This window comes from Syngnathus typhle, linkage group LG19, assembly GCF_033458585.1.
Source record: "Syngnathus typhle isolate RoL2023-S1 ecotype Sweden linkage group LG19, RoL_Styp_1.0, whole genome shotgun sequence".
Classification (NCBI taxonomy): Eukaryota; Metazoa; Chordata; class Actinopteri; order Syngnathiformes; family Syngnathidae; genus Syngnathus; species Syngnathus typhle.
Window position 1 is genome coordinate 3,942,303 of NC_083756.1, and position 22,381 is coordinate 3,964,683.

Sequence of the window (22,381 nt, forward strand, 5' to 3'; positions counted from 1 at the left end):
CAATTAAGAAATAAAACGCTATCGAGATGCACGTAAAATAATTGTAATAGTGCCCTGTGATCATCTTAATGCCTGCCTTGAGGTCGAGTGGGTGAAGCCGGAAATGCTTGTCAGGGAATTCTCTGACTGTGTTTTGTTCTCTGCGCGCTCTGACTAAGCGGAAGTGAAAGTCGACTGCGCTTGTAGTGTTTCATTTAGCTGCGGGCTGACTGGATTAAACCGAGGCGCCTTTGCTGCTGTTTACGCCCCACGAGAGGGAGCCCCGAATGGAGCGGATGGAGCCACAGGACGTGGACGAGCCACGGGGACCGGTACTCCACATCGTCGTAGTCGGTTTTCATCACAAGAAGGGTTGCCAGGTCCGTCATTCTGCTTCTGCATACCACAACATGCTAACTGCAACATTGACGACCACATGAAAGCAGGCAGTGATGATGATGATGACGAAGATACTGATGAATCAGCGCCATGCACCTATAACCAGCTGTTGCTATTGTTGCACAAAATAGTCCAAAAGTAGGGTTTTTAGACTGGTTTGTGGGTCAAAGTAGTGCTTCAAGTCATGGTCAGGGTTTTAAAGATTTCATGACACTAGGATTAGGGTCTGAGTTGTAGTTTTAAATTAGGGTTCAACAAGTTCAAAAATTAAAAGTCGGGTTTCAAATCCGGATGAAACCAAGGTTAAAGTTTAGAGCTTGAACTATGATTTGATTTCCAAACAGGGTAAGGATTTTGTTGCCAGTCAATCTTGCCGGTCCTGCATCATTATTTTTGCTGGTGGGAAGCCAAACCTGCTGGTTGTGCTTTGATTGAGGTTACAAACCTGTTCTTCAAATTAACACCTGTCTGTCACGTTTCTATTTTCTCTTTGGCATAACAAAAGAGAGCACACAATGATTTGGAATCATATGACTCTACCTTCTTTGTCTTCGTCCATACGAGTACACAGTTAGACATTAGCACGACTTCCCACAACTCATATTACTACTCTATTACTGTTGTAATAGAGTGGCACTTCCATTTATCACTTGGAAGAGATCGAATGTGCGAACTGAGCGATGAAATCGCAACTAATTAATTTAGAGAATCCATGGAATGGCTGAGTTTTCTTTTTTGTTGTGTCCGACATCAGGTGGAGTTTTCGTACCCACCGCTGATGCCGCAGGAGGGTCACGATAGCAACATGCTGCCCGAGGAGTGGAAGTATCTCCCGTTCCTGGCGCTGCCCGATGGAGCGCACAACTACCAGGAAGGTACGAGCGCACTGCCACACGTTTAGTTTTCACTTCTGTCTTACTCAAATTCAAAAGCAAAAAAGTCCCTCGCACATAAAACGTTTTTTTTTGGGGGGGTCCTACAGACACTGTCTACTTCCACCTGCCCCCCCTCGCCGATGACACCAAGTGCGTCTATGGCGTGTCTTGCTACCGGCAAATAGAGGCCAAGGTCAGTCATTTTAGGCCCGGTTGCCACGGCGACGAGATGACACTCATCATTTCAGTGACATTGCGCCATGTGTATTTTTGATGTCGTTCCCATCCTCAGGCGCTGAAGGTCCGACAGGCTGATGTAACCCGTGAGACGGTGCAGAAGAGCGTCTGCGTGCTGAGCCGGGTGGTGAGCCGCACCGCTAGCGTTACGCTATCTCGCTAATGCTAGTGCACGTTGTTGAAAGTGGTCAAATTAGGACAGAAAATATTGAGACATTGAAATAGTGCTCCAGGACCAGAGTCCACCATCTGATGGATTGTCCCAAAAACCTTTGTCTACATCGAAGTTGTTGTTTTTGCAGCCTCTGTTCGGTCTTCTCCAAGCCAAACTCCAGCTCATCACTCACGCTTACTTTGAGGAGAAAGACTTCTCTCAAATTTCCATCCTGAAGGTGAGAAAGCATCTCCCGCTCCCGACATGTGGGTGCCACTCACCTGCTTTGGCTTTTCTTGCAGGAGCTTTACGAGCACATGAACGGCTCGTTGCGGGGCTCCGCCTTGGACGGCTCACAGGTCTTCCTCGGTACGTCCTCCTCAGACGCATATGTCCTCCTTTGCTCTTCTGCGTGTCCTCGCCGATGAGCTTTTTCGTCTCTTTGCAGGCTTGTCACCGCGAGATCTCATCCTGCACTTCAGACACAAGGTAGAAGATGAAGGGGAGCGTGCAAAATGTCGACAAAAGTGTTAGGACAATTTGGACTCAGGTTTTAGGACACCTAAGGAACATGAAATGAGAAATGGACAATTTTTTGGGCACCTGAAGTACATGAAGTGAGAAATCGGATCAAGAATTACATCACTAAGGTAAATCTTCTTCCATCTCCACAGGTTCTCATCCTCTTCAAGCTCATCCTGCTGGAGAAAAAGGTGTCACTCACACATGCACACTACTTGCTTGTGTCGCTTGTCTGTGACTGACGACTGGTCGCCTCCGTAGGTCCTCTTCTACGTGTCGCCTGTCAGCCGACTCGTGGGAACGCTGATGGCTGTTCTGTCGTTGTTCCCAGGTGCGTTTTTCTCAAACCGCCTCGTCAGCTACAATATTCATCGTTGTGCTCACTCGCGCGTGCACAGGCATGATGGAGCACGGCCTGGTGGACTCGTCACACTACCGGCCCAAGAGCAGCGTGTCGGACGACTGCGACCCAGCGACGGGCGGCTCGGGGCCCGAGGAGTTCGAGTCCGTGTCCGCTTCGGAGCTGCGGAGCGACGGTGACGTCGAGCCCCGCCTCAAACCGCCCTCCCCCGAGTCGTCGGAGAGTGACTGGGAGACGTTGGATCCTGGCGTGTTGGACGAGGGGACGGAGGGTGGGGCACCGTCCGCGCCCATCACGATGCAGCCGCTCGGGGGGCAGGGCGGCGGCGCGCAGGGACTGCGGTCGGGTCTGGAGGAGGACCAGTACGGCATGCCGCTTGCCATCTTCACCAAAGTAAGCTCGTCAGTAAAATTCTTCTTCCTGTTGCGGTGTTCCTAATGAAGCGTCCGACCTCGAGCGCAGGGCTACCTGTGTCTCCCGTACATGGCGCTGCAGCAGCACCACCTTCTGTCGGACGTGGCGGTGCGCGGTTTCGTCGCCGGGGCGACCAACATCCTCTTCCGGCAGCAGAGGCACCTGAGCGACGCCGTGGTGGAGGTGGAGGAGGTGAGCGAGGACCGGAATGTTTGGCGTCACGGGGTCAAATGGCTTAAACAGCTTCCCGTAGGCTGGCGTCCACATCCATGACGGCGACCTGCGCAAAGTTCTGGGCCTGACCACGGCCGACCTGCGCTTTGCCGACTACCTGCTGAAGCACGTGATGGAGAACCGAGATGACGTTTTCCTGGATGGGACGGGCTGGGAGGGCGGCGACGAGTGGATCCGGGCACAGTTTGCCCTCTACCTCCACAGCCTGCTGGCCTCCTGCCTCCAGGAAGGTGGGAGGAGTCATAACGTTTGGCATCCGCGTGAATGATGGACCAGAAATGGCATTATGTGTCGCACGTCTTTTCTGGCAGATAACGAGAGATTGCTGGCAGATTACGGCGCCCCCTTCATTGCCAACTGGAAGGTCACGCACAACTACCGCCTGTGGCACAGCAACAAGCACGCCGCCATGGCCGCCGTAACGCCGGGGTAACGTCGTCTCCTCCTTTGTCATTCATGCTAATATAAAAGTATTGCTTTGGTGCCAATGATTTATGTAAAACAATCCTTTGCTGCCATGCAGACATCCTTTCCAGGGACAATACAGTGTCACCGACGTCAAACTGCGTCTGACACAGTGAGTCCCGCCCACTCGCAAGTCAATAGCGGCAAAGTCGCTCAAGCCAAATGTTAATCTTTTTTTTTTAACTATTTTACATCCACTATTGTGTCAAAAGTTACGCATTCGCTACTGAATGTGCAACCATTTCCAACTACTTTTTGTGCACGCGCAGCTCGGTGCACAACAGCGAGCGTGGCAAGAAGATCGGGAACGCCATGATGACCACCAGCAGGAGCGTGGTCCAGACCGGGAAGGCCGTCGGTGAGAAGCATTTACACGACAAAATTCCACAGAACACTTGATTACCATATGTTAACAAAGTACATCATTTTGGAGTGCTATTTAATAAAAAATAAAATGCGAGGAATATGAATGCATTTCTTCACTGCAGGTAAACTGCTAGTGAACTGGAGGACTACTGTATGAATTTAAAAGAAAAAAAGATTTGACTCACTCAGATTGGCTGATGACCTCCATCTTGTGCCCTTAGGTCAGTCAGTAGGCGGAGCTCTAACCAGCGCCAAGTCGGCCATGTCGTCCTGGTTCTCCACCTTGGCCCAACCCGCCGCCACGGCCCACCCGGAGGCCCCTGCTGACCAGGCCCAATCCTGAGCCGCCCGTGTCTGTCATATTTGACCTCCCGACAGGCACCGACGTGAACACACCGTCCGCACCACTGCCGTTTTGGATCGCTGGAGTACTGTGACGCACGGCAGATGCTGTAGCTTCGATGCCATCCGTGTTTACCGCCGCAACAGCCCAGCTCCTGTCATAACATTGTGGTCGCCTCTGTAACAGCATCGTTCATCCTTAACAGCGCTCGTCTCGTATCCTCGCTAAACGGCGTCAGCGAGGCCGCAGCTCGCAAGTCTCGATCACGGCACTTTCACAAGTTGGTCACAATCGGGCTGCCTCGTAATCAACTCTTGACACAATGCAGTTAGCGACAGCCTGGTTGCCACGGCAACAAGACGGCAGTGTTGGTGACATCCTATTTGGTGACAGTGCAGGTTACAACGGCTTTGGCAACAGTGTGGTTGTCTTGGTTGCATGACAGGTCCCAGCCTGGTTACCGTGGCAACGGTTCAGGTTTCTTGGGAGCAGTCGTGTTTGTTTTGATAAGCTCGGTCGCCTTGTTCACTTGTCTGGTGGCAAGATTGTGTTGCTTAATCAAGCCAAAATGGGGAAATAGTTTTTAAATTTAGATGAACAAACCGTGCCTGTTGACTTACAAGTTTCAAACAGTTTATCAAATTCAGTATTTAATGATGTGAATACATCTATATTTTGTTTTGTTTTTTATAAAATACTTGGGCTTTCAACAAGCTTATATGGACACATCAGTAACATGTGGATATTCAAAAACAAAATATATTCCATTCAATTTATTTTACGTCAGGAGCTGACAAAAAGAAAATGCTGTTACTAGAACACACACATTGTTATGACAAGAATCTTTCTGTAATTGAACCTCCTGAATGAAAACTGACAACCTTCACCTGCTCGTTATGTCCGGCTATCATCAACTTGTATTGCTCTTATTTATTGGTTGTGTAAGCGGTTCAGAAATCAAATCTCTATCTTCATGTTTTGTCTGGACACTGGTCAAATTGATGTTTGCAAACAACTGTAATGACTTGCTTGTGAAAACAAATCATTTGACTTTCTGCTATGTGACAAATTTTACTGGTATATATATTAGCATGTCCTTCAGAAATCTTCTCTCTCCCTTTGAGTGTTCTTATTCATATCCCATTTTATAATTTAAAAGAATAATTTCTATTCTGATTGACAGACTATTTTCCTGACAGATGCTTGTAAAATAAAAAACTATATTGCTGCACTGAAGTAGAGAAGCCTTTTGTCATTGATGGACACAAATGAATATGAGTAACGGTTTTTTTTGGTATGCTTTTTTTAATAAATTAACGTTCATTGAAAAAACAGTGCCAACGGAATATGATGCAGCCAAACATGCTCAAAACGTCTGCCATGAAGCACCTGTGCTCATGAGTTGAAGGTCCCACCCCGCCAGACTACCGCTAGTGGTTGCCAGGGCCGGTTCCCATAGCAACAAGCGCCCAGGCCCGCAAGACGGCTTCACGGTGCCTCCTCCGGGAACGACGAGAGGACCGATTTCTAGCCACAGTCGCACTACAGTAATGTCTGATATTAAATTAAAAAAACATCTAATACAAAATAGAACTGGTTATTCCCCCCCACACACTATAACACATGCTTTAAACATATGAAAAATAGATATTTTACCATAATATATACTTCAGCAGCTTGGAAATGAGAAATGCTGATAGTGGAGGTGGATGTGTGTGGTACCATTAATGACGCTCACCATTGCATGAGGCGACGGTTGTGTGGAAGGAAGGCGAGCCGAGGGCACGGCAGGCGAGCAACTGGACCTGCAGTCGCCCTTGCTGCCCTCAACCTGGGAAAAAAAACAACAAAAAAAACACCTCTACAGCCTCCCTGCCACATTACGCTGTTGTTCCAGGCAGGAACCCAGACAGATGCCAGCTGGTCACTTGAGCGATTGATCCAGAGTTATCTTTAAAAAGATTGTGATGTGCGGTGTCCAATCATGAGTGGAGAGAGGTGAGAGAGGGGCGAGAGCGAGAGAGGGGAAAGCGAGAGAGGGGGGCAGGGGTCGAAAAGGGCGAGGGCAAACACCAAAGCGACGGGATTCCCATTCAGACTTTGGGCAATTTGAAGCTGAGATGCATGTTTTCGGAATGTGCGAGGAAGCCGGAGTACCTGTGGAAAAAAAAAAACTCACGCCAACAGGAGAACATGCAGAGTCCACGCAGCAAAGCAAAACATTCCAACCCCCGAACCTCGGGACGGTGAGGCACACGCGCAAACCATGCCCCCTGGCGTGCTGCGTTATGAGATCAAGAAGGACCAGTTTGTCAGAGCACGACGTCCTTTACATTTGTAGCAGACGTTCCCGAGTTGCCGTTCCCGCGTCCTTTTGAGGGTTCTGTGCGCGCTCCCCCCCATCACCCACCGCAGCTATACGAGGGGGAGCGATACCAGCTCACCGTCTACGTCGAAATCCTCGCTGCCGTCGGAGGAGAAGAGGTAGGTGGGCGGCTTCCATGGGGACTCCTCCAGGCAGGACGGGTAAAGCTTGCCTACGGCGCAATAGAAGTTGTCACCCAGCTCCCAGAGGACGCGCTCTGACACGGGCTGCCGCAGGTACCAGCGGTCTAGCTCTACGTCGTACTGGTAAATGGCATACCTGGGCCGCTCGTGCATGTGGGTCTCGCGCATGAAGACACAAAGGCCGCCCAGCAGCACCACAGCGCGCACGCACGGGTCCGAGTAGCGCTTGGCCGGGATGTTGGCAGCCTGGCGCCACTCGTTCTTATTGACGTCGTAGATCTCCACGGCCAGCGAGGAGCCGTCGTGGGCGCCCGGTGGTAGGCGGGCGCCACTGCCCGAGCCGCCCACCACGTGCAGGCCACCCAGGTAGAAGATGAGGTCCCCGAAGGCGGCGGCCGAGGCGTAGCAGCGGCTGGTCTTACGCACGGCCATCTCCACCCAGGCGTCGGCGCGCGGCAGGTAGCAGTACATGAGGTCGAGGGTGAGCACGTAGATGCAGTCGTGCGCTGTCACGCAGGTGCTCCAGCTCCAGGCCAGCGGCAGCGGGCTCACCATGCTCCACTCGTCCTTCTCGCGGTCGTAGCGCTCCACTGTGCGGCGGTTGAGCTCGCCGCTCACGTTGTCGCCGCCCACGGCGTAGATGTAGCCGTCACAGTAGACCAGCGAGGGCTTGAGGCGGGCGCACAGCATAGGCGTCTTGGGCACCCAGGTGTTCTGCTGGGCGTCCAGCCAGAAGAAGCTGTCCACCTGCAGGCCACCGCCGCGGTTGAAGGTGTTCTCCAGCACCACCTCGCCGCCGGCGATGAAAACGTCGTTGTCAGGCGTGACTAGCGTGCCCACCTTCTGCAGGTTGCGCGGCGGGTTGCGCAGCTTGTAGACCTTCTCGGCCTGCGGGCTGTAGCACACCATGGCGGCGGGCACCGACGACATCATCACGCTCACCCCCGGCGTCTCTGATAGCGCCTCCATGAAGATGAGCATCTCCTCCTTGGTCATGCCCAGGCGTGGCTTGAAGAACTTGGGCATGGACTTGTAGAGACCCTGCACCACCACAGACTTGTCATTGGGCGGCAGGCCCTGGAACCAGGCCCGCTGGGTCACCTCCGAGAGCGCGTCGATGCGGATTTGGCTAAGCACCGACGACAGGTGCTGCGAGCGCGCCTCCATGTTGTACTCCAGCCACAGCATGGCCGCCTCACGCACCGTCTCCTCCTTCTCCACGTTGAGGTTGTCGCTGCTCAGCACGTCCAGCAGCAGCTCATGCGACAGCTGCAGGAAGGCGTCCTGCCGGTACACGGTGGGGAACTTGTGCTCCACCATGCGCTTGGCGCACTGCTTCAACTCGGTGCAGCTGAACAAGTCGCCGATGCTCAGCATACGCACGCAGTTCTCGGGGTTGATCTTCTTTACCAGGTAGTCGCGACACTGCAGCAGGGCGTCCTCCACCTGGGTGGAGGAGAACCGAGATTAGCGAGGGACTGAAGCGGGGCGCTTGTGGGCAGGCTTTTATTCTCAAAGAATAGCATGTTTCTTTTATCGTCTTGACTGGTACGACTTCTCTAATTAAAAAAAAAAAACTACGTCAAAGATGCAAAAGTTACGACAGATTTGATACAAGGCAGCGGGCAGCTGACCTGTAGGAAGCAGGCGGTCTCGTAGAGCGGCTCCACGGTGCTGTCGCTGATGGCCAGGTGGCCCGTGTACGCGTACGTGATGATGATCTGCAGCGTTGTGGCGTCCACGTTCCTCAGGTGCACGTGCGTCTGCTTGCTCTCGCTCAGACTGCCCATGAACATCGCCCTGTGCACGCACACGTCAACAATCAGAAGAATCTCCTCCCGACTTGGCCATCATTAATATGTGTTTGGTCCTATTGCATTTGCGTTCAGTCCGCTTCACAAACTGACCTGAAGTAGGAGCTGCACGCGGCCAGCACCATCTTGTGGCACGGGAACTCAGTGTCATCCACAAGCAGCACCACGTCCGTCAGCAGTTTCTGCTCGTAGAAGAACTTGAGCTGCTCCAGCAAGGAGACGGCGTAGTCCGCATTGACCGGCCGGCGCTCGCCCAGACCCGACATGGTCGCATCACACGAATCGCGCCCCAGTTTTGAAGAGTGTGTGCGGCCGGCCGAGCCGGGCTCCGGTCCACCAGATAAAAAAAAAACACTGATCCCAGGGGGAGATTTGGGGACAAGGAAGGGAGGGGGATCCAAAAGCTTCTCCGCTCTGAGCAGAGTCGCTCAGCCGCTCCTTGGTGAGGAGGCGAAAGGCAAGCGGAGATGCTCGTTGGCGCCGGACAAAGGAATCCTCTGCCTTGATGATGCGCAGAGGCTGGAGGTTAGAGGTGAAACAGTGCAGTGAAGAGGCACTCGGGGCAGGAGGGAGGCCGGAGGTAGCGGGACCGGCGTCACAACGCGACTACATCAGCGGCGGCCTGCGGGAAACGAGAGACAACAAGCGCAGCTGGGATGAGTCACACGTCCAGCGGAGAAGCCGACAACAAACACCCCTGAAGATTGTTGTTGTTTTCATCTCAACAGTGCTTCTCTTGTTCAACTCCTTTACAATTTGACCCAGGAACAAATCCAAAGTCACCGGCAATTTCAAAGCTAACAAAGACATTCTTATGATCACGTCCACTATAAACTACAAGTTGAGACTGTTGTCCCTCTTGACTTGGCCAGCTGGGGTCAGTAAAGAACAACCTGTAGTGGAGGCAGCTCCTTAGTACAGCAGTAATATTACTTGCTCTTAACAAAAATATGAACGTGCTCACCACTCGTCCACCAAGCTGCCACTTTCCACCAGGCAATTTTATTTCTAGCCGTGAATGGTGACAAACATCAAAATTGGGTTTTGTGACAAGTCATTTTCAAGCCATCACGTTTTGAATGTAACCTTACGATGGCTAAGCTGGGTTCGCTCGTCATGACCACCCCACTGTCTCCACTTCACGAACACGTTAACCTGTCACTTAACACATTCTTCATGCAAGCGAGCCGACAAATCATCCCCGAGACGCGGGTAGACCACTCGAGCACACTTCTAAATCAGTCCGCCTCCATGTAACCATGTAATGTTCCATACGCGGCTCAAGTAACATTAGCAACGCCACGACCAACTAGTTAGCAGTTTTAGCTCGCCGTCTTCGCACCATCAATTACCACGCCTGCTCGCGAATCAAACTCGAACATTTCCAGAATGGAGTCAATTTATTCCAATGTGTGTGTGTGTAAAAAGACAAGGGAAGCCACTCCAGACAGAGATGGCGGCCATTGCAACGGCACGGCTAGGCTAACAGCTAGCTAAATGCTCCCTTGCCTCTTCCTGCCGGACCGCCGAAACACGAAATAAAAAGCTTTTCTCACACTAGTTTGATGATGACTCCGGGCGATAACGGGTCACGAAGCGGCTTCTTGCCAGCGGGGGGTGTCAAACGTAGTCCAAAAGGTGAGTTTCGATAGTAACGAACCGAGTTTGGTGGAGCCGATCTCACAACCTGCCAGCGCATTTCTAAGCGCCCGAAAGCACAGAGCGGTAGAGGCCGAAGGAGAATAAGCACACTGCGCATGCGTATAAAACTCAAATTATTTTATCTTTTTTCTTTAAACTTTTCTTAAACCTCTCTATCACCACAAAGACCAATTTATCGATTTCATTTATTTCTTTATTAATTTATCAATTTATTCGCGTGTCCAAGCTAAAATACTGCGCATGCATGTGGAATTATCTCATTAGAAAAAAATAAATAAAAATCACATTTGTATTTCCCCCCCGAACTCACCTTAAACTTTTTAACTGTCCCATTTGTGGAACAAAAAAAACGTTTCCATCTATTTATTTGTTTATTCACACCCCAAAAAGTTTTTTTTCCTCCTTCTTCTTCTTCCCGCTTGTTATTGGGCAATTAATAATTGGCCTTCGCCTTCACTCAATTGACGACAACGTATTAGCAAGTTGTCGAACGATTCGGACACGAAAAAAGAGCTTGTGGTTGTCGTTTGTTTGGTGGCCGTCGTGCTTTTATTTAGGAAGGGCCGACCGAGTATTAAAGAAAATACCGCAGACATGGAAGGTAATTGACACGCGAGGTGGATAACTACTCACGTGCAGTCTGAACTGTTTTATTATTTAGTCTCTTTGGCACATGAGCTAAAAAATGACTTGGCTTGGCACCTTTCCATTTGCACCATTGCACATTGTGAAAGCAATTGGCGTCACGGGATCGGCGGAGTAGCAGTTTTGAGTTGAGAAATGTGATTTTTTTTGCAGATGAAGGCAGGCAATCACAATCCTGTGGTAACGAGCAGCAGACAATTCAGCACTCCAGACCTTTTTTCTACGTGCAACCTCCATCCCAACCTTACTACCTGTATCAGCAGTGGCCAATGCAGAACCCTTACAGCCACTATGGTCTCCAAGCAGGTATGAGATTGCAGAAGTAAATGTACAGATAACGTGGCGTGGTGGATTTCTGATCTACCGTAAAGCGTTTGCAGGTGAATAATATAGATCTGCGTTTTTGAGCGTCTGTATTGTCTTGATGCATGGGGCGGCTCATTTTGTAAAATCCACGTTTATCATTTCATTTCCATTTGTAATAAATTTCATGATTTTAAATTGACTTGACGGACACCCTGTGTATCTCTAATGAAGGTCATGTTCTGCATTAAAATCCAGGTTTTCATTTTGGCCGCCCCTACATGAGTCCTCAGTACATGCCGTACCAGGGCCTCGTTGTCCCTCACCCCCCGTTGCATCCGATGGATTACCGCCGCATGTTTGAGCCTCGTTTTTACCCGCCCACCTGGAATGACGACGGCTCACGCCCGCCGCATCAGCAGGCTCACGGCCAGCGGCAGACTGCCAACTCCGAGGTCCAAACCGAACCCTGCGGCTCCATCAACAAGCTGGTGGACTTCCTGGAGAAGATAGAGCTGGACTCGGGGATGGCGTCGCACTCCTCCGGGACGTCCTTTCCGTTGGAGGAGAAGAAAGGTGAAGAGCAGTGCGCCGCTCACCTTCTGACCCAGGTGATGGCGGCCCGTTCAGAGTCTCAAGCGGTGGCGTTCAGTGACTCCACCACAGCTGTGTACGGCGGCGAAACCAGCCACATGAGCTTGGATGCCTCCTCACCTCAGGGGTACTGGCCCGGAGGGCTGGAAGTGGCCCCCCCTCTTGATAGCTCTTCCTTTCATGAGGACGGTCCACATCCCGAGAATTCAACCACGTCTGAGCCTTTCATCGCTCACGATAAGTCCGACGCGGAAAATATCCAGTCAGAGTTTGTTGCGGCCGTTTGCAGCCCTCCCAAATCCGATGCTGACCCGTCTCCTCCTCTGTCTCCCTCGTCCGAGAAGCCCGACGGTGAAGAGAGTTTCGACAAAGTTTTGAGCGATGTCGAGACCGATTACAAGATTCTCCAGCTGCCCTTCCAGGGCGTTTTCAGCGCGGGAGCAGCATCGCGCTTTTCGTCCTCGTCCTCCCTCTACTACCAGAACCACCGCCTCTCCGGCCACGAGCGCGTAAGCGTTCTCAGCCCATCCCTGGACGAGTTCTCCTCTCGGGATGAGATGTTTTCCACAGACCTCGAGGACGTGGATCTCTACCCCCGGCGAGCCTACTCGGGAAGGAGGACGACAAACGTGGCGGAGGCCGAGCGGGCGTCAGAGGAAGTTCCCGCAGCGCACGTGTGGCTTCCCAACAAGACCAACAAGAGGCTCAAGTGCAACTGCTGCGGTGCAAGTCTGCCTAAGGGTGGCACTCGCAGCAAAGTCCACACCGCCAAGATGTATCGGGATGAAGCCGCCACCTCCGAGGAGGACGATGGCTGCAAAAGAGGCTGCGAGCCATCGCGAGCACCGCCCAGAAATTATCCTCCTCCCGGCAAGTCTCACTTGGACCCCCAGAAGCAGCCCGTCAAGTTCTGGACCAAACGGAGTCAGTACAAAGACCCCGTGGAGTCCACCGCTCAGGGTTATGACAACAGAACCGGAGAGACCGAGTTTAGAACTTACAAGGGTGCGTCACCTCTCGCTGTATGATTTGAGTGTAGCTGAACGCAAACGTGATGACCAAAGTCAGTGGTCATTTGCAGAGAGAGGCCAGCGCGGCGTGTCCGAGCGCAGCAAGAGGAATGTCGGCAGCGGAGCCATTCCCAGAAGATGGCCTACGTCCGCTCTGCAGCGACAAGGTCAGTAGATGATTATCATGCGTGATTTGAGCTTTGAAAACATGGAGGCAAACTTGGTGAACGGGCAGCGTTCCAAACCCGGCGGCGCTTTTGGTTTGGCTTCATGCTCGCAAAGAATCAACATGGAGCCATCTCCCCAATCGGCCTTTGATTGACAGAGTCGAGCAGGCCGAGGGCGCCGATGACACCTCCAAGACCCCGACGTGACGACGACAGCAACGACGACGACAACTATAAAGAACTGCCGTCCTTGCCCTGGGACAACGGTTTGTTTTTTTTCCCCTCCTCATATGCCCAATGTTTTTTGTTGCTGCCATGTTCATGACGTTTCTCCTCCCTCTGCAGGTTCCCCTCGATGAGTCTAGGAAGATGTTTAAAAAATATTTGTAGGGCACCGGGTGTAAATGGCAAGCCTCTTGTTTGAGCCCAAGAAGAATTAAGACATTTCTGTATAAGTTTGTGTTGCATCTATGTGCACTGTTTGTTGGACAGCCCAATAAAACATTCAGGTGTAAATGGCACTGCACAAAAAAACATTTTTTTTTGTCAAGAAGAAACACAAAATTGATGTCATATAATTTGTGCCTTGCATGGTTGTGCAGTTTACAGAGGCAGGTGCCCTGAAAAGATTGTGTTGATCTTATTCCTGTTCAGGGACGGTCTAATAAAATGTTATTTGCCACTTGCTCTTCTATTTATTACCGACACGCTGATATTTTCGTTGGTTCCATTTGGCTCACTCGCCGATATTGACGACTGTAGATGTCAAATGTTCATTTTAACAAAGTTGGCAGTGAATGAGTTAGAATCATTCACTAACCAAATATACGTTTTTTTTACAGTGCTGAGCACCAAAAGAGATATAAGGTGCTTTATTTAAGAAGATTTAAGAAATATTTAATTGAAAAAAAAAATGACCAAGGTGAAGCAAAACTTAAAACCTTGAAAAAAAACTTTAAAATATTTTTATTTTGAATACATTGTTTTATTTTCCAAGTACTAAGTTCAGCACATTTATTGTTTTTAATGATAGTCATTTTCTTTTCAGTAGTTTTGTATCATCTTGAACCGAAATTGCTGAAATTTTAGTTATGTTAAAACCGAAGACGAGTCGCTCGTCAATGCCTCCCCAGTCATGAACCTCATCGCACGTCACTGAATCTAACTTATGAATACATAAATGAACTCCACAATACTCATTTATTGATATGCACCCGTAAATTAAAACACCACTCTGTACAAGAAAATAGCAGGACATTTACTAAAAAAAAAAAAAAATGCAGGACAGAGAATATATACCCATTACAAACATAAAACAATCTTTGGATTAGGATCATGAGGTTTTGGTAGGACAGACCGGGGGTAAGATCCGCCGAGAGTTTTCACGGACCCACGGGTGATCAATGACGCGCTGTAGCGGTAGACGATCGGCGGGGCAGTGGCGAAGCAGCTTGCCGATCAGGTCGCGTGCACCTTCTGAAATGATGCTTGGGTACTTTAGATCCACCTGGACAAGAATAGAAAAGGATTTGGGATGATGTAATGATTGCATGTCAGACTGACTGATTGGGGGGTTATCTGGCTCCACCAATTAATGTCAAGACAAATTCTCAATCTTCTGTTATGAATGACTGAGGCTGCATCTTTGCCTGAAAAAGGTACTTAATCAAAAGGCTGATTGTTCATGACCCACCTTGGTGATTCTTTTGTACGTAGTAGCATGAGAAGCCGTTTCAAAGGGAGGATTCCCCACAAGACACTCGTAACAGAGGATCCCGATGCACCACAGGTCCACTTTCTCACTATGGGTGCGGCCTTCGATCATCTCGGGAGGAAGGTAATCCAGCGTACCGCACATCGTGCGCCGCCTGCACAAATGTCGACGCGGTACGTGAAGTTTGCAATTGCGCTTTCAAAACTTCTGACAATTTGTTAGCTTTTGCATACCTGAGGGAAGGCGCATGAACTGACCAACCGAAATCAGCCATTTTCAGCTCTCCACGATAGCCAAGTAGGAGATTCTCTGGTTTGATGTCACGATGGATCACTTTCTTTGCGTGACAGTACAGCAGTGCATCGGAGATCTCTTCCATAAACTGGAAATGCAAACAGCAATGTCTTCAGAACTTTAACCACTTGGGGACAAAACAATTTGTGTTAATAAAACAACCCAAAACTATACCATAACTACACCTTTAAATTAAAACTAATCTGAAACTACACTTGAGTAATCAACCCCAACACACCTGCTCTAAAAATGACTTAAAACCAAGTGAAGTTTAAAAAGTCTAAATGAAATAAAACCTAACTATAAAAAAACATTTACATGGAAATCCTGCAAACATGAGACGATCATTCAGAATGACACCATCGCCACTGACCAAATGATCGCGGCTCGATTCATAGCACAATGGCTTACGGTGGCAGTGCGCTGATCGTCAAAGCGTCCTAATCTCTGGAGCTCCTTGTATAACTCGCCACGTGGCGCAAACTCCAGCACCAAAAACACCCTCTTAAGGTCATGAAAATAGTTGTAAAAGCGAAGGATGTTGGGATGCCTGAGGGGGGTGGGGTGAGAAAACACAAATATTTATCAATACAGTGGTATTTCCATAGCATGCCTATCATAAAATATAGATTATTTTTTGTTTGTTAAAAAAGCCTTTAACAGATCAGAAGGGATTGTATTTGACTGTAGACAATTCCACTGTAGCGTTTAGTCAATGTGACAAAATCAAATTCAGGAGAAGACACTGACTTGAGGTGAGCCTGGATCTCGATCTCCCTTCTGAGTTGGTGCTCCACACCTTCCTTCTCCATCTGGGACTTGAACATCACTTTGAGAGCCACAATGCTTTCCAGCTTCTTTATCTTGGCGAGGTACACATTGCCAAACTTGCCCTTCCCCAGTGGTCGACCGATGTCAAAGTCTTCAATACTGATCTGCCTGTTTGTATAAAAAATAATAATAATAATAAAAAAGGGGGTGGGGTCAAGATTGGATTGGTAAAAAAAAACAAAAAACTAGCTAACACTGAGGGCTGCACCTCAAACAAATAATGTGAACAATTCAGTTACAAAAAAGGTGAAGGCAAACCTCCGCCATGAAGCTTCTTTTTTTTTTTTCTCATAGAATAATATAACCTCAGATTTACTGATGACTAAACTATTTTATTCCTACCAAACCAGGAAACTTTACCCTGACTTCTAAAAAAAATTCAGCATTGAGAATCTGCAATAATTCAAACCTACTGTAATCACACTGACAACTACTTTAAGAATAAATTCAAAACTTATTTTAAATGAATTTCAACAGAAGAGCATTTATACATGTTTAACACGAAATTCTGTGAAAAAAGGGGATTACTGTGTACTTACTTCGGAACCAAACTGGAGGATGAACCAACATATTGTCTTACGGGTTCTGAAATTGATTTACACCTTATCAGTAAAGCAGTTGCAATAACATTCACAATTGATTTTTTAAAGGGGGCTCACATTACCCATGACAACATTTTTGTCTGTGCCTCGTCGCGGTTTAACCGGAACACGTTGTGGGCCAGCCAGGATGCTCGAGCTCTAATCAAATACGTAAAAAGCAGAAATTAATTATCATCTTGACTCAACATGCTCCAAGTGGAATCACATTTGTGTACAGACATTTTGTTTGCAGGACAAAGAAAAAAAACATATGTAACAGTAAATAAATATACACCTGTGTGGATTTAATTCACACCATCTTCTTGGGTACCATAAATGGTGACTTTCGATGAAAATAATTTGCAATTGTAAAATGTGTTAGTTCACCACATGTTTTCATCTTACCAGTTTCTGGAAAGCTCTCGGCTCATTATTTTCTTTATTCTATAGAGAAATACATGTTAGTTAATCGTCCTTCAGATTTTAATGCAATTGGTTAGCAACCAAAATTACAGATTGACACAAAGCGACATTTTTAAAGATATCTTAAAACCAGACTTGGGTCATACATGTGCTGAGCAGTACATTTAATTTCTTTCAATGTATTTTGCACACGATATAAATGGTCGATTTAGGCTCATTTATTCAACCGAGAGTAGCTAACCTAGCGTCGATAGCTAAAGACTGGATGAACTAGGTGAAACTGTAATAACTCGGAATTAGCAAAAGCACTGTTTTGTTGTACGATTACGATACGAAAATAATACATGTTACCTGCATCTTTGTGTAAAATTAGTTTTGTAGTGTGGCGTAACTCTTCCTCCGGACGACCACTGCCGCCAAGTTTTTCAAAATGGCAAGACGGGCTAAACTGGTTGGCCAGCGGGTTGCGCATCGAGAGTTTCCATTGGCCAGGAGACAGAAAAAAAAACCCGAGACGTTATGAAGGTATATAAAAAACCAACAACGTAAATACCCATTTTCGACAGTGCAAAACAGATTTAAGGAGATTTAAGAAATCTTTTCTTTTTTTAAAATTGACCAAGGCAAAGCGAAACTATTTTCAACTCGAAAAAACTTTCAAATATTTTTATTTTGAATACATTGTTTTATTTTTCAAGTATTAAGTTCAGCACCTTAATTTCAGATTCAAGTTTTATTTTTTTAAGTACGAGTTTTGTTTTTAAAAGTACAAAACCTTTGACCCCAATCTACTACTTTCGTGTGTGACTGTCGGATCTCTCGTCATAAACTTTGACCAGTAGATGGCGTTAATCCCCCATACATCAGGTGGTAAACTGCCAAAAACAGAGAAGAAGAAAAAAGTCGAAAGAAAAATTAATGCAATCATCATGGCGTGTACTTTCGTCAACTGTCACTTTCGAGTTAGGCAGAAGTTGTGCTGCTTCAGTAGTTGAGTCCAAGTGCAAACTTGAGGGAGTGCTTTACCAATCAAGTTCCCTTTCAGTTCAATTAAATCGATTTACCGTGCTTGAGGTGCTAGATTCTCTCCTGCATAATCTTATTTGTAAAGGAACTGATATACTTAAAATTATAACTGTACTTTAAATTTAATTAAAATGAGTATTAATTCAAATTAAGACTCGACTGTAGCATGGTAAATCAAATCAAGAGAAACTCTAAATGAATGTGGATTGGGTAACCAGATTAATCCTGTACAAACTGTAATCCAAAACATTGATACCGCAAGTGCCTGCACGTTCAGCTGCGGGACATCATCAATCAAAATGGCCGCTCATCACCTGTAGCCACGCCCTGACCAATCAGTGCCAGACCAAAAGCATTATCAGGAGTGCGCAGCCTCACTTTGGGTCTAAACGCCACAATGCGAGCTGAGTTGCTTTGTCCTGCAGAACCTCCAGGTAAGTGAGCTCACCTCACCGCACGTCCTCCTGCAACATGGCGTCATTCTCCCGTCGTCTGTCTCACCAGCAATGGAGGCCGACTCTTCTCACGTGCACACTTCCAACGGTGTGGGTCCTTGCGATACGAACCTGCCACCCGGACCTCCACCCGGACCTCCACCCGGTCGTCCTGAGCAGCAGCAGCAGAACCACAAGCCTATGTTCTTCTTCCAGCCCTCGCAGCCATACATGCCCATGCAGGGGCTTCAGTGGCCGCTGGCCGTGGCCCTGCCGCTCGGATACAACCCCTACTACGGCTGCCCACCTTTAGGTCAGTTCGTGGCACTTCAACTTAATGGTAGGCCGTGTATGTTTTTATTGAGTCATCTCTGAGCATATGTTTGCGCTCTATTCCAGGTTACGGGATGCCGATGATTCCACACTACCAGCCCAATCCTTACATGGAGCCCCCCGCTTTCGTCATACCCCGAACGCACCTTCACCTGACCGACTACAGGCGTATGCTGAACCCTTACCAGCAGACCATGGCCTACCACGCCCGACGATACCGCTACCAGCACAGCGCGCCGGCTAGAAAAGTCACCACCACAGAGGTTCAAACAGAACCGCTCGCCCGTGTGCTTAGAACCGGGAATCCAGGTTCCGGCAGCCCTGAGGTCCTCAAAGACTGCAATGGTGCGAATACGCCGAGCAGATCCGCCAGTCAACCGCCCCAACCAACTTTGGAGGTGCAGAGTGATGCTCTGGAAATGGGAGCCCCTCCCAATGGAAGCTTCGTCATCCAGACGGAGGAGTTGACCATTGAGTGCTGCACCGCGCCGGTGGGACTCCAACTTCTTCACTCCCACGAGACGGCAGAGGTCTCCCACGGCTTCCCCGCGGACAACGGGCCGGGCATTTCTGTGGAGAAGACACAAACTTGTCCCGACATCCTCTTGGTTGGTGGTCCCAGTGAGAAGATTCTCAAGGTGGAGGAGACCGAGCACCAAGATTCCTTCACTGGCTCTGCTCTTCAGGAGATGCCTGTTGAGAAAGATCTACAGATGGCCTCACAGAGTATCCAATCTCAAGTTCTGGATCGACCAGTGTGGTCAATGGAGGACACTTTGGACTCGATGACCCCCGTGGAAGAATCCGATGGAAGGCGCCACTCGGCTGAAGAATTGCCTACACATGAAGCTCCTGCAGGCGAAACCGGTCCCTCTCTGGAGGATGAGATGGCCTCTGAGATGGCGGTGCGCTATATAATGGAGGAGGGATCTCCTGAGAAGAAGCACAAAACAGAAGTTCCCCTTCCACCTGATTTGGGAAGTCCTCAACAGGAAGACAACCCACAACTTGGACAAGAACCAAACTTCCAAGAGCCCCAGGACATCTCGTTTGAGTCCTTACCCACCTATCTTCCCTCCAGCAGCTGGCTGGCAGATTTTGACAGAGAAAACGTTTATAGCAGAATGCCACCTGCTCCCAAAAAGCGGAACCAAGCTGTGAACCGGACCACCTTAGAGGTTCCCACTCGGAGGAGGAAACTGGAGCTGGACTACAGGGAGCAACCTTGTGTGCGCAAACCCAAGGAGCGATACAAGCCCAAATGCAAGACTGGCCGACAGAGCCTCTCCGACCATGAGTGTTTCATCACCAGAACCTTCAACGAGAACATCTTTAGTCTGGCGAGTGAACGATTTTGCAGCAGATGCTTGGCCAAGCCCGGTCCAGGCCTCAAAAGAAAGGCCGTCCCCTTCCAGCAGCGCAACCAGGCCTTGACGTCCACCTGTGACACATGCAAGTCTCACAAGAGGCTTCCGAGGACAGGTTCCGACACGCGGGCTCTGCAGCGCGGGTGCAACACGGAAGGCGACTCGTCGGATGGCTCGTGTCCCGCGGACCTCGAGAGCCGCCTTGGCAGGCGCAAGAGGCCACTGGGCTCCAAGCCGAACTGGGAGAAGAACTGCACGCACGACGAAGCGCAGCGCCGCCAACTCGAGGCCGGGGAGCGATTGCGCCACTGTCCCCACGGCAACGCCATTCGGGAGCTGGACGAGAACTTGCCAGCGCACGCCGAGCAGCTTTACTGGACGCATGGGTGGCAAACAGGTGTGCCAAGGCAACCGGACTCCTGTTGAATATTTTTTCCTAAATCCAAACTGAATGTGCAATCTTTGATCCACCAGAGAAGTCATGGAAAACGGCCCAGGCCAATCCTGACGGCACGAGATCACCGCACTTGAACAAGCACAAGACGTCACATTCACAAGGTGCCTCCCTTGTCCTTTCTCTGAGTCAAAATTTTAAAATAACATTTAATATTGTTTTCTCTCTGCAGAAAGTCCAAGAAAAGACACACGATGCTGAATTGCACAAGAGCACCAATCAAAGTCACTTTTAGATGTTTTGTACACTTAAATTATTTGCACTTATTTTTATAGACGGTCACAAAATGTACTATTTATTAACCACTAAATAAACACAGATTTGGAGTCATTGCTTTTCTTTTTGGCTTTTACATTTGTTGGCACAATAAAAGTATATTTCTGCAATAGTTGAAGACTTCTGACGTACTTTGAAAAAAACATTTGAGCAGTAACACGTGGTCACCGGTGGGGGGCAGCCAAGCACAATACTGCCAGGCAGGGTGACCCTGATTATTCGCTGCAAGAGAAGTCCAAAATAATTTTTTTTTGTAAGGAGGGCAATTGAAAGGAAAGACTGAAATCAGTCTCTGGGGGAGAAAAATAAAGAACAGTGGAAAACTAAGCTTGTTTGCCCCTGTCGACTAATAAACCGCTAACCTAGCTTACATGCTAATATTTTTAGTTTGGGGAGTAAAAAGCATTTACCGTTTTTTATGTGTATAATGCGCAAAATTTAACATTGTCCTAAAATCTGGGATGCGCATTATACATGGGTACAAATAAAAGACTTTTTTTTTTTTTTAATCCGGATATGATACGGAGGCCGCCATTACAGATGCGCTTTCTTCTCTGCTGTTCACTTCAAACACGCTCCATACGAACACAGTGCTCTCGTATCAGACGCTTGCTCGATCACCTGCTCGTTTGCTGTCACAATGTACCCTACACAAATCCGAAACATTTCTTCGCTATCGAGTTTGCTAGCGCATGCGCAGTGATACTGACCGGCGGCAGAATAACACCCGGTTGTTCCCAAAGATCTTTTGTCTGAAATAATTTTACGTTTACGGACTTAAGTAGGAGTCAAAATTTGGGTGCGTATTATACATGGGTACAGGCTTTTTTCCAGCATCGACATGCCATTTATAGGGTGCGTATTATACATGGGGGCGCATTATACATGGAAAAAAACGGTAACTATTCAGCAATGCCTCCACGAGTGTAAATGTGGCTTGTTTAAATGCTAAAATGGCTAAACTTAGCATTGAGCTGCTTTTACCCCCTAAATGTTCTGTTTGCATTGTAGCCTAATGCTAATGTCATGCTAGCGTTGGCATACACGTGCATTCCGGACTGCAAACTATATTTGTATCTGTATTGATCCGCCATCATAAAATGCCCATTTTCAAATGAATGTATCCCGCTCGTCAGGCCGCAGGGCAGCAAAACGTATTGAATAAATAATGACGTGTTGAATTGAAAGAATTAGTGTTCACGCCGTGTTGAATCAGGCGATTAGTCCTGTTTTGCTGCGGTGGTCGCTTTGAATAAATCGTGTGGGGCTGTTGAGGAATTGCTTTCTTGGCTCCGGGGCGAGTCAATAGCTAAATGTGTTGGATGTCTCTCTTTTGGACAGATGACTTGAAAACCTTTGCTTGTATGCACCCTTAGGTCACTCCGATGATTAAATATCTCTGTTTGGGATTATGTGCACACTCACAAGCATGAAGGCACTGCTAAAGTCAAACAAGTTGATCTGCCGCCTGCACTCAGCTGATATGTTCTTTTTTTTTTTGCCAACTCTAATCCCTCCTCGCAGCATGCCGGCTGCATTCGGGAGGCCCCGCTGACGCTGCCGTGCACACGCTTAACGTCACACCTTAGCAATTGT

The 22,381-nt window shown here is 48.5% G+C and overlaps 4 protein-coding genes and 1 long non-coding RNA gene across 7 annotated transcripts; 3 read left to right on the top strand and 2 right to left on the bottom strand.

Moving 5' to 3' along the window:
- Window positions 1-140: 140 nt before the first annotated feature.
- Window positions 141-5,585, top strand: avl9 (AVL9 homolog (S. cerevisiase)). Its single transcript, XM_061266024.1, has 16 exons — window positions 141-359; window positions 1,133-1,253; window positions 1,361-1,446; window positions 1,546-1,617; window positions 1,793-1,882; window positions 1,947-2,013; window positions 2,093-2,133; window positions 2,319-2,357; window positions 2,428-2,497; window positions 2,565-2,920; window positions 2,990-3,133; window positions 3,195-3,405; window positions 3,487-3,604; window positions 3,699-3,752; window positions 3,910-3,998; window positions 4,228-5,585. The coding sequence occupies exons 1-16, from the start codon at window positions 267-269 to the stop codon at window positions 4,347-4,349; spliced, it is 1,773 nt and encodes a 590-aa protein (XP_061122008.1). The 5' UTR covers window positions 141-266; the 3' UTR covers window positions 4,350-5,585.
- Window positions 4,861-10,398, bottom strand: kbtbd2 (kelch repeat and BTB (POZ) domain containing 2). Of its 2 annotated transcripts, XM_061266023.1 has the most exons (5): window positions 10,228-10,398; window positions 8,765-9,293; window positions 8,492-8,657; window positions 6,994-8,303; window positions 4,861-6,886 (listed from the first exon to the last, which is right to left on the bottom strand). In XM_061266023.1, the coding sequence occupies exons 2-5, from the start codon at window positions 8,935-8,937 to the stop codon at window positions 6,790-6,792; spliced, it is 1,746 nt and encodes a 581-aa protein (XP_061122007.1). In that variant the 5' UTR covers window positions 8,938-9,293; window positions 10,228-10,398; the 3' UTR covers window positions 4,861-6,789. The 2 variants fall into 2 exon arrangements, with proteins under 2 accessions (XP_061122007.1, XP_061122006.1); XM_061266022.1 differs by having other exon boundaries at window positions 4,861-8,303.
- A 529-nt stretch (window positions 10,399-10,927) lies between these two features.
- Window positions 10,928-13,411, top strand: buc (bucky ball). Its single transcript, XM_061266336.1, has 6 exons — window positions 10,928-10,934; window positions 11,132-11,284; window positions 11,540-12,880; window positions 12,957-13,052; window positions 13,211-13,318; window positions 13,398-13,411. The coding sequence occupies exons 1-6, from the start codon at window positions 10,928-10,930 to the stop codon at window positions 13,409-13,411; spliced, it is 1,719 nt and encodes a 572-aa protein (XP_061122320.1).
- An 822-nt stretch (window positions 13,412-14,233) lies between these two features.
- Window positions 14,234-17,369, bottom strand: LOC133143937 (aurora kinase B-like). 2 transcript variants are annotated; one of them, XM_061266223.1, is made up of 9 exons: window positions 17,247-17,369; window positions 16,878-16,916; window positions 16,556-16,631; window positions 16,431-16,476; window positions 15,811-15,999; window positions 15,472-15,610; window positions 15,000-15,148; window positions 14,746-14,920; window positions 14,234-14,559 (listed from the first exon to the last, which is right to left on the bottom strand). In XM_061266223.1, exons 1-9 carry the CDS (start codon window positions 17,250-17,252, stop codon window positions 14,386-14,388), a joined length of 993 nt encoding a protein of 330 aa, XP_061122207.1. In that variant the 5' UTR covers window positions 17,253-17,369; the 3' UTR covers window positions 14,234-14,385. The 2 variants fall into 2 exon arrangements, with proteins under 2 accessions (XP_061122207.1, XP_061122208.1); XM_061266224.1 differs by lacking the exon at window positions 17,247-17,369 and having other exon boundaries at window positions 16,551-16,631; window positions 16,878-16,922.
- Window positions 17,370-20,167: 2,798 nt separating this feature from the next.
- On the top strand, window positions 20,168-20,855 carry LOC133143800 (uncharacterized). The gene is made up of 3 exons (XR_009710482.1): window positions 20,168-20,452; window positions 20,530-20,613; window positions 20,682-20,855. It is a non-coding gene; the product is annotated as an uncharacterized LOC133143800 (long non-coding RNA).
- Window positions 20,856-22,381: the final 1,526 nt, after the last annotated feature.

What these genes read in the sequence shown, in the direction of transcription:
- avl9 (XM_061266024.1), top strand. Translation starts at nt 267, where the DNA reads ATGGAGCGGATGGAGCCACAGGACGTGGACGAGCCACGGGGACCGGTA. An exon ending in TCCTGCACTTCAGACACAAG is followed by an intron (nt 2,134 to 2,318) that starts GTAGAAGATGAA and finishes CCATCTCCACAG; the next exon opens with GTTCTCATCCTCTTCAAGCT. An exon ending in GTCAAACTGCGTCTGACACA is followed by an intron (nt 3,753 to 3,909) that starts GTGAGTCCCGCC and finishes GTGCACGCGCAG; the next exon opens with CTCGGTGCACAACAGCGAGC.
- LOC133143937 (XM_061266223.1), bottom strand. An exon ending in TCCTCCAGTTTGGTTCCGAA is followed by an intron (nt 16,000 to 16,430) that starts GTAAGTACACAG and finishes TTATACAAACAG; the next exon opens with GCAGATCAGTATTGAAGACT. An exon ending in GAGATCCAGGCTCACCTCAA is followed by an intron (nt 15,611 to 15,810) that starts GTCAGTGTCTTC and finishes CACCCCCCTCAG; the next exon opens with GCATCCCAACATCCTTCGCT.
- buc (XM_061266336.1), top strand. An exon ending in CGAGTTTAGAACTTACAAGG is followed by an intron (nt 12,881 to 12,956) that starts GTGCGTCACCTC and finishes GGTCATTTGCAG; the next exon opens with AGAGAGGCCAGCGCGGCGTG. An exon ending in GTCCGCTCTGCAGCGACAAG is followed by an intron (nt 13,053 to 13,210) that starts GTCAGTAGATGA and finishes TTTGATTGACAG; the next exon opens with AGTCGAGCAGGCCGAGGGCG.
- kbtbd2 (XM_061266022.1), bottom strand. Translation starts at nt 8,937, where the DNA reads ATGTCGGGTCTGGGCGAGCGCCGGCCGGTCAATGCGGACTACGCCGTC. An exon ending in GCGTGCAGCTCCTACTTCAG is followed by an intron (nt 8,658 to 8,764) that starts GTCAGTTTGTGA and finishes GTGCGTGCACAG; the next exon opens with GGCGATGTTCATGGGCAGTC. An exon ending in AGACCGCCTGCTTCCTACAG is followed by an intron (nt 8,304 to 8,491) that starts GTCAGCTGCCCG and finishes TCCTCCACCCAG; the next exon opens with GTGGAGGACGCCCTGCTGCA.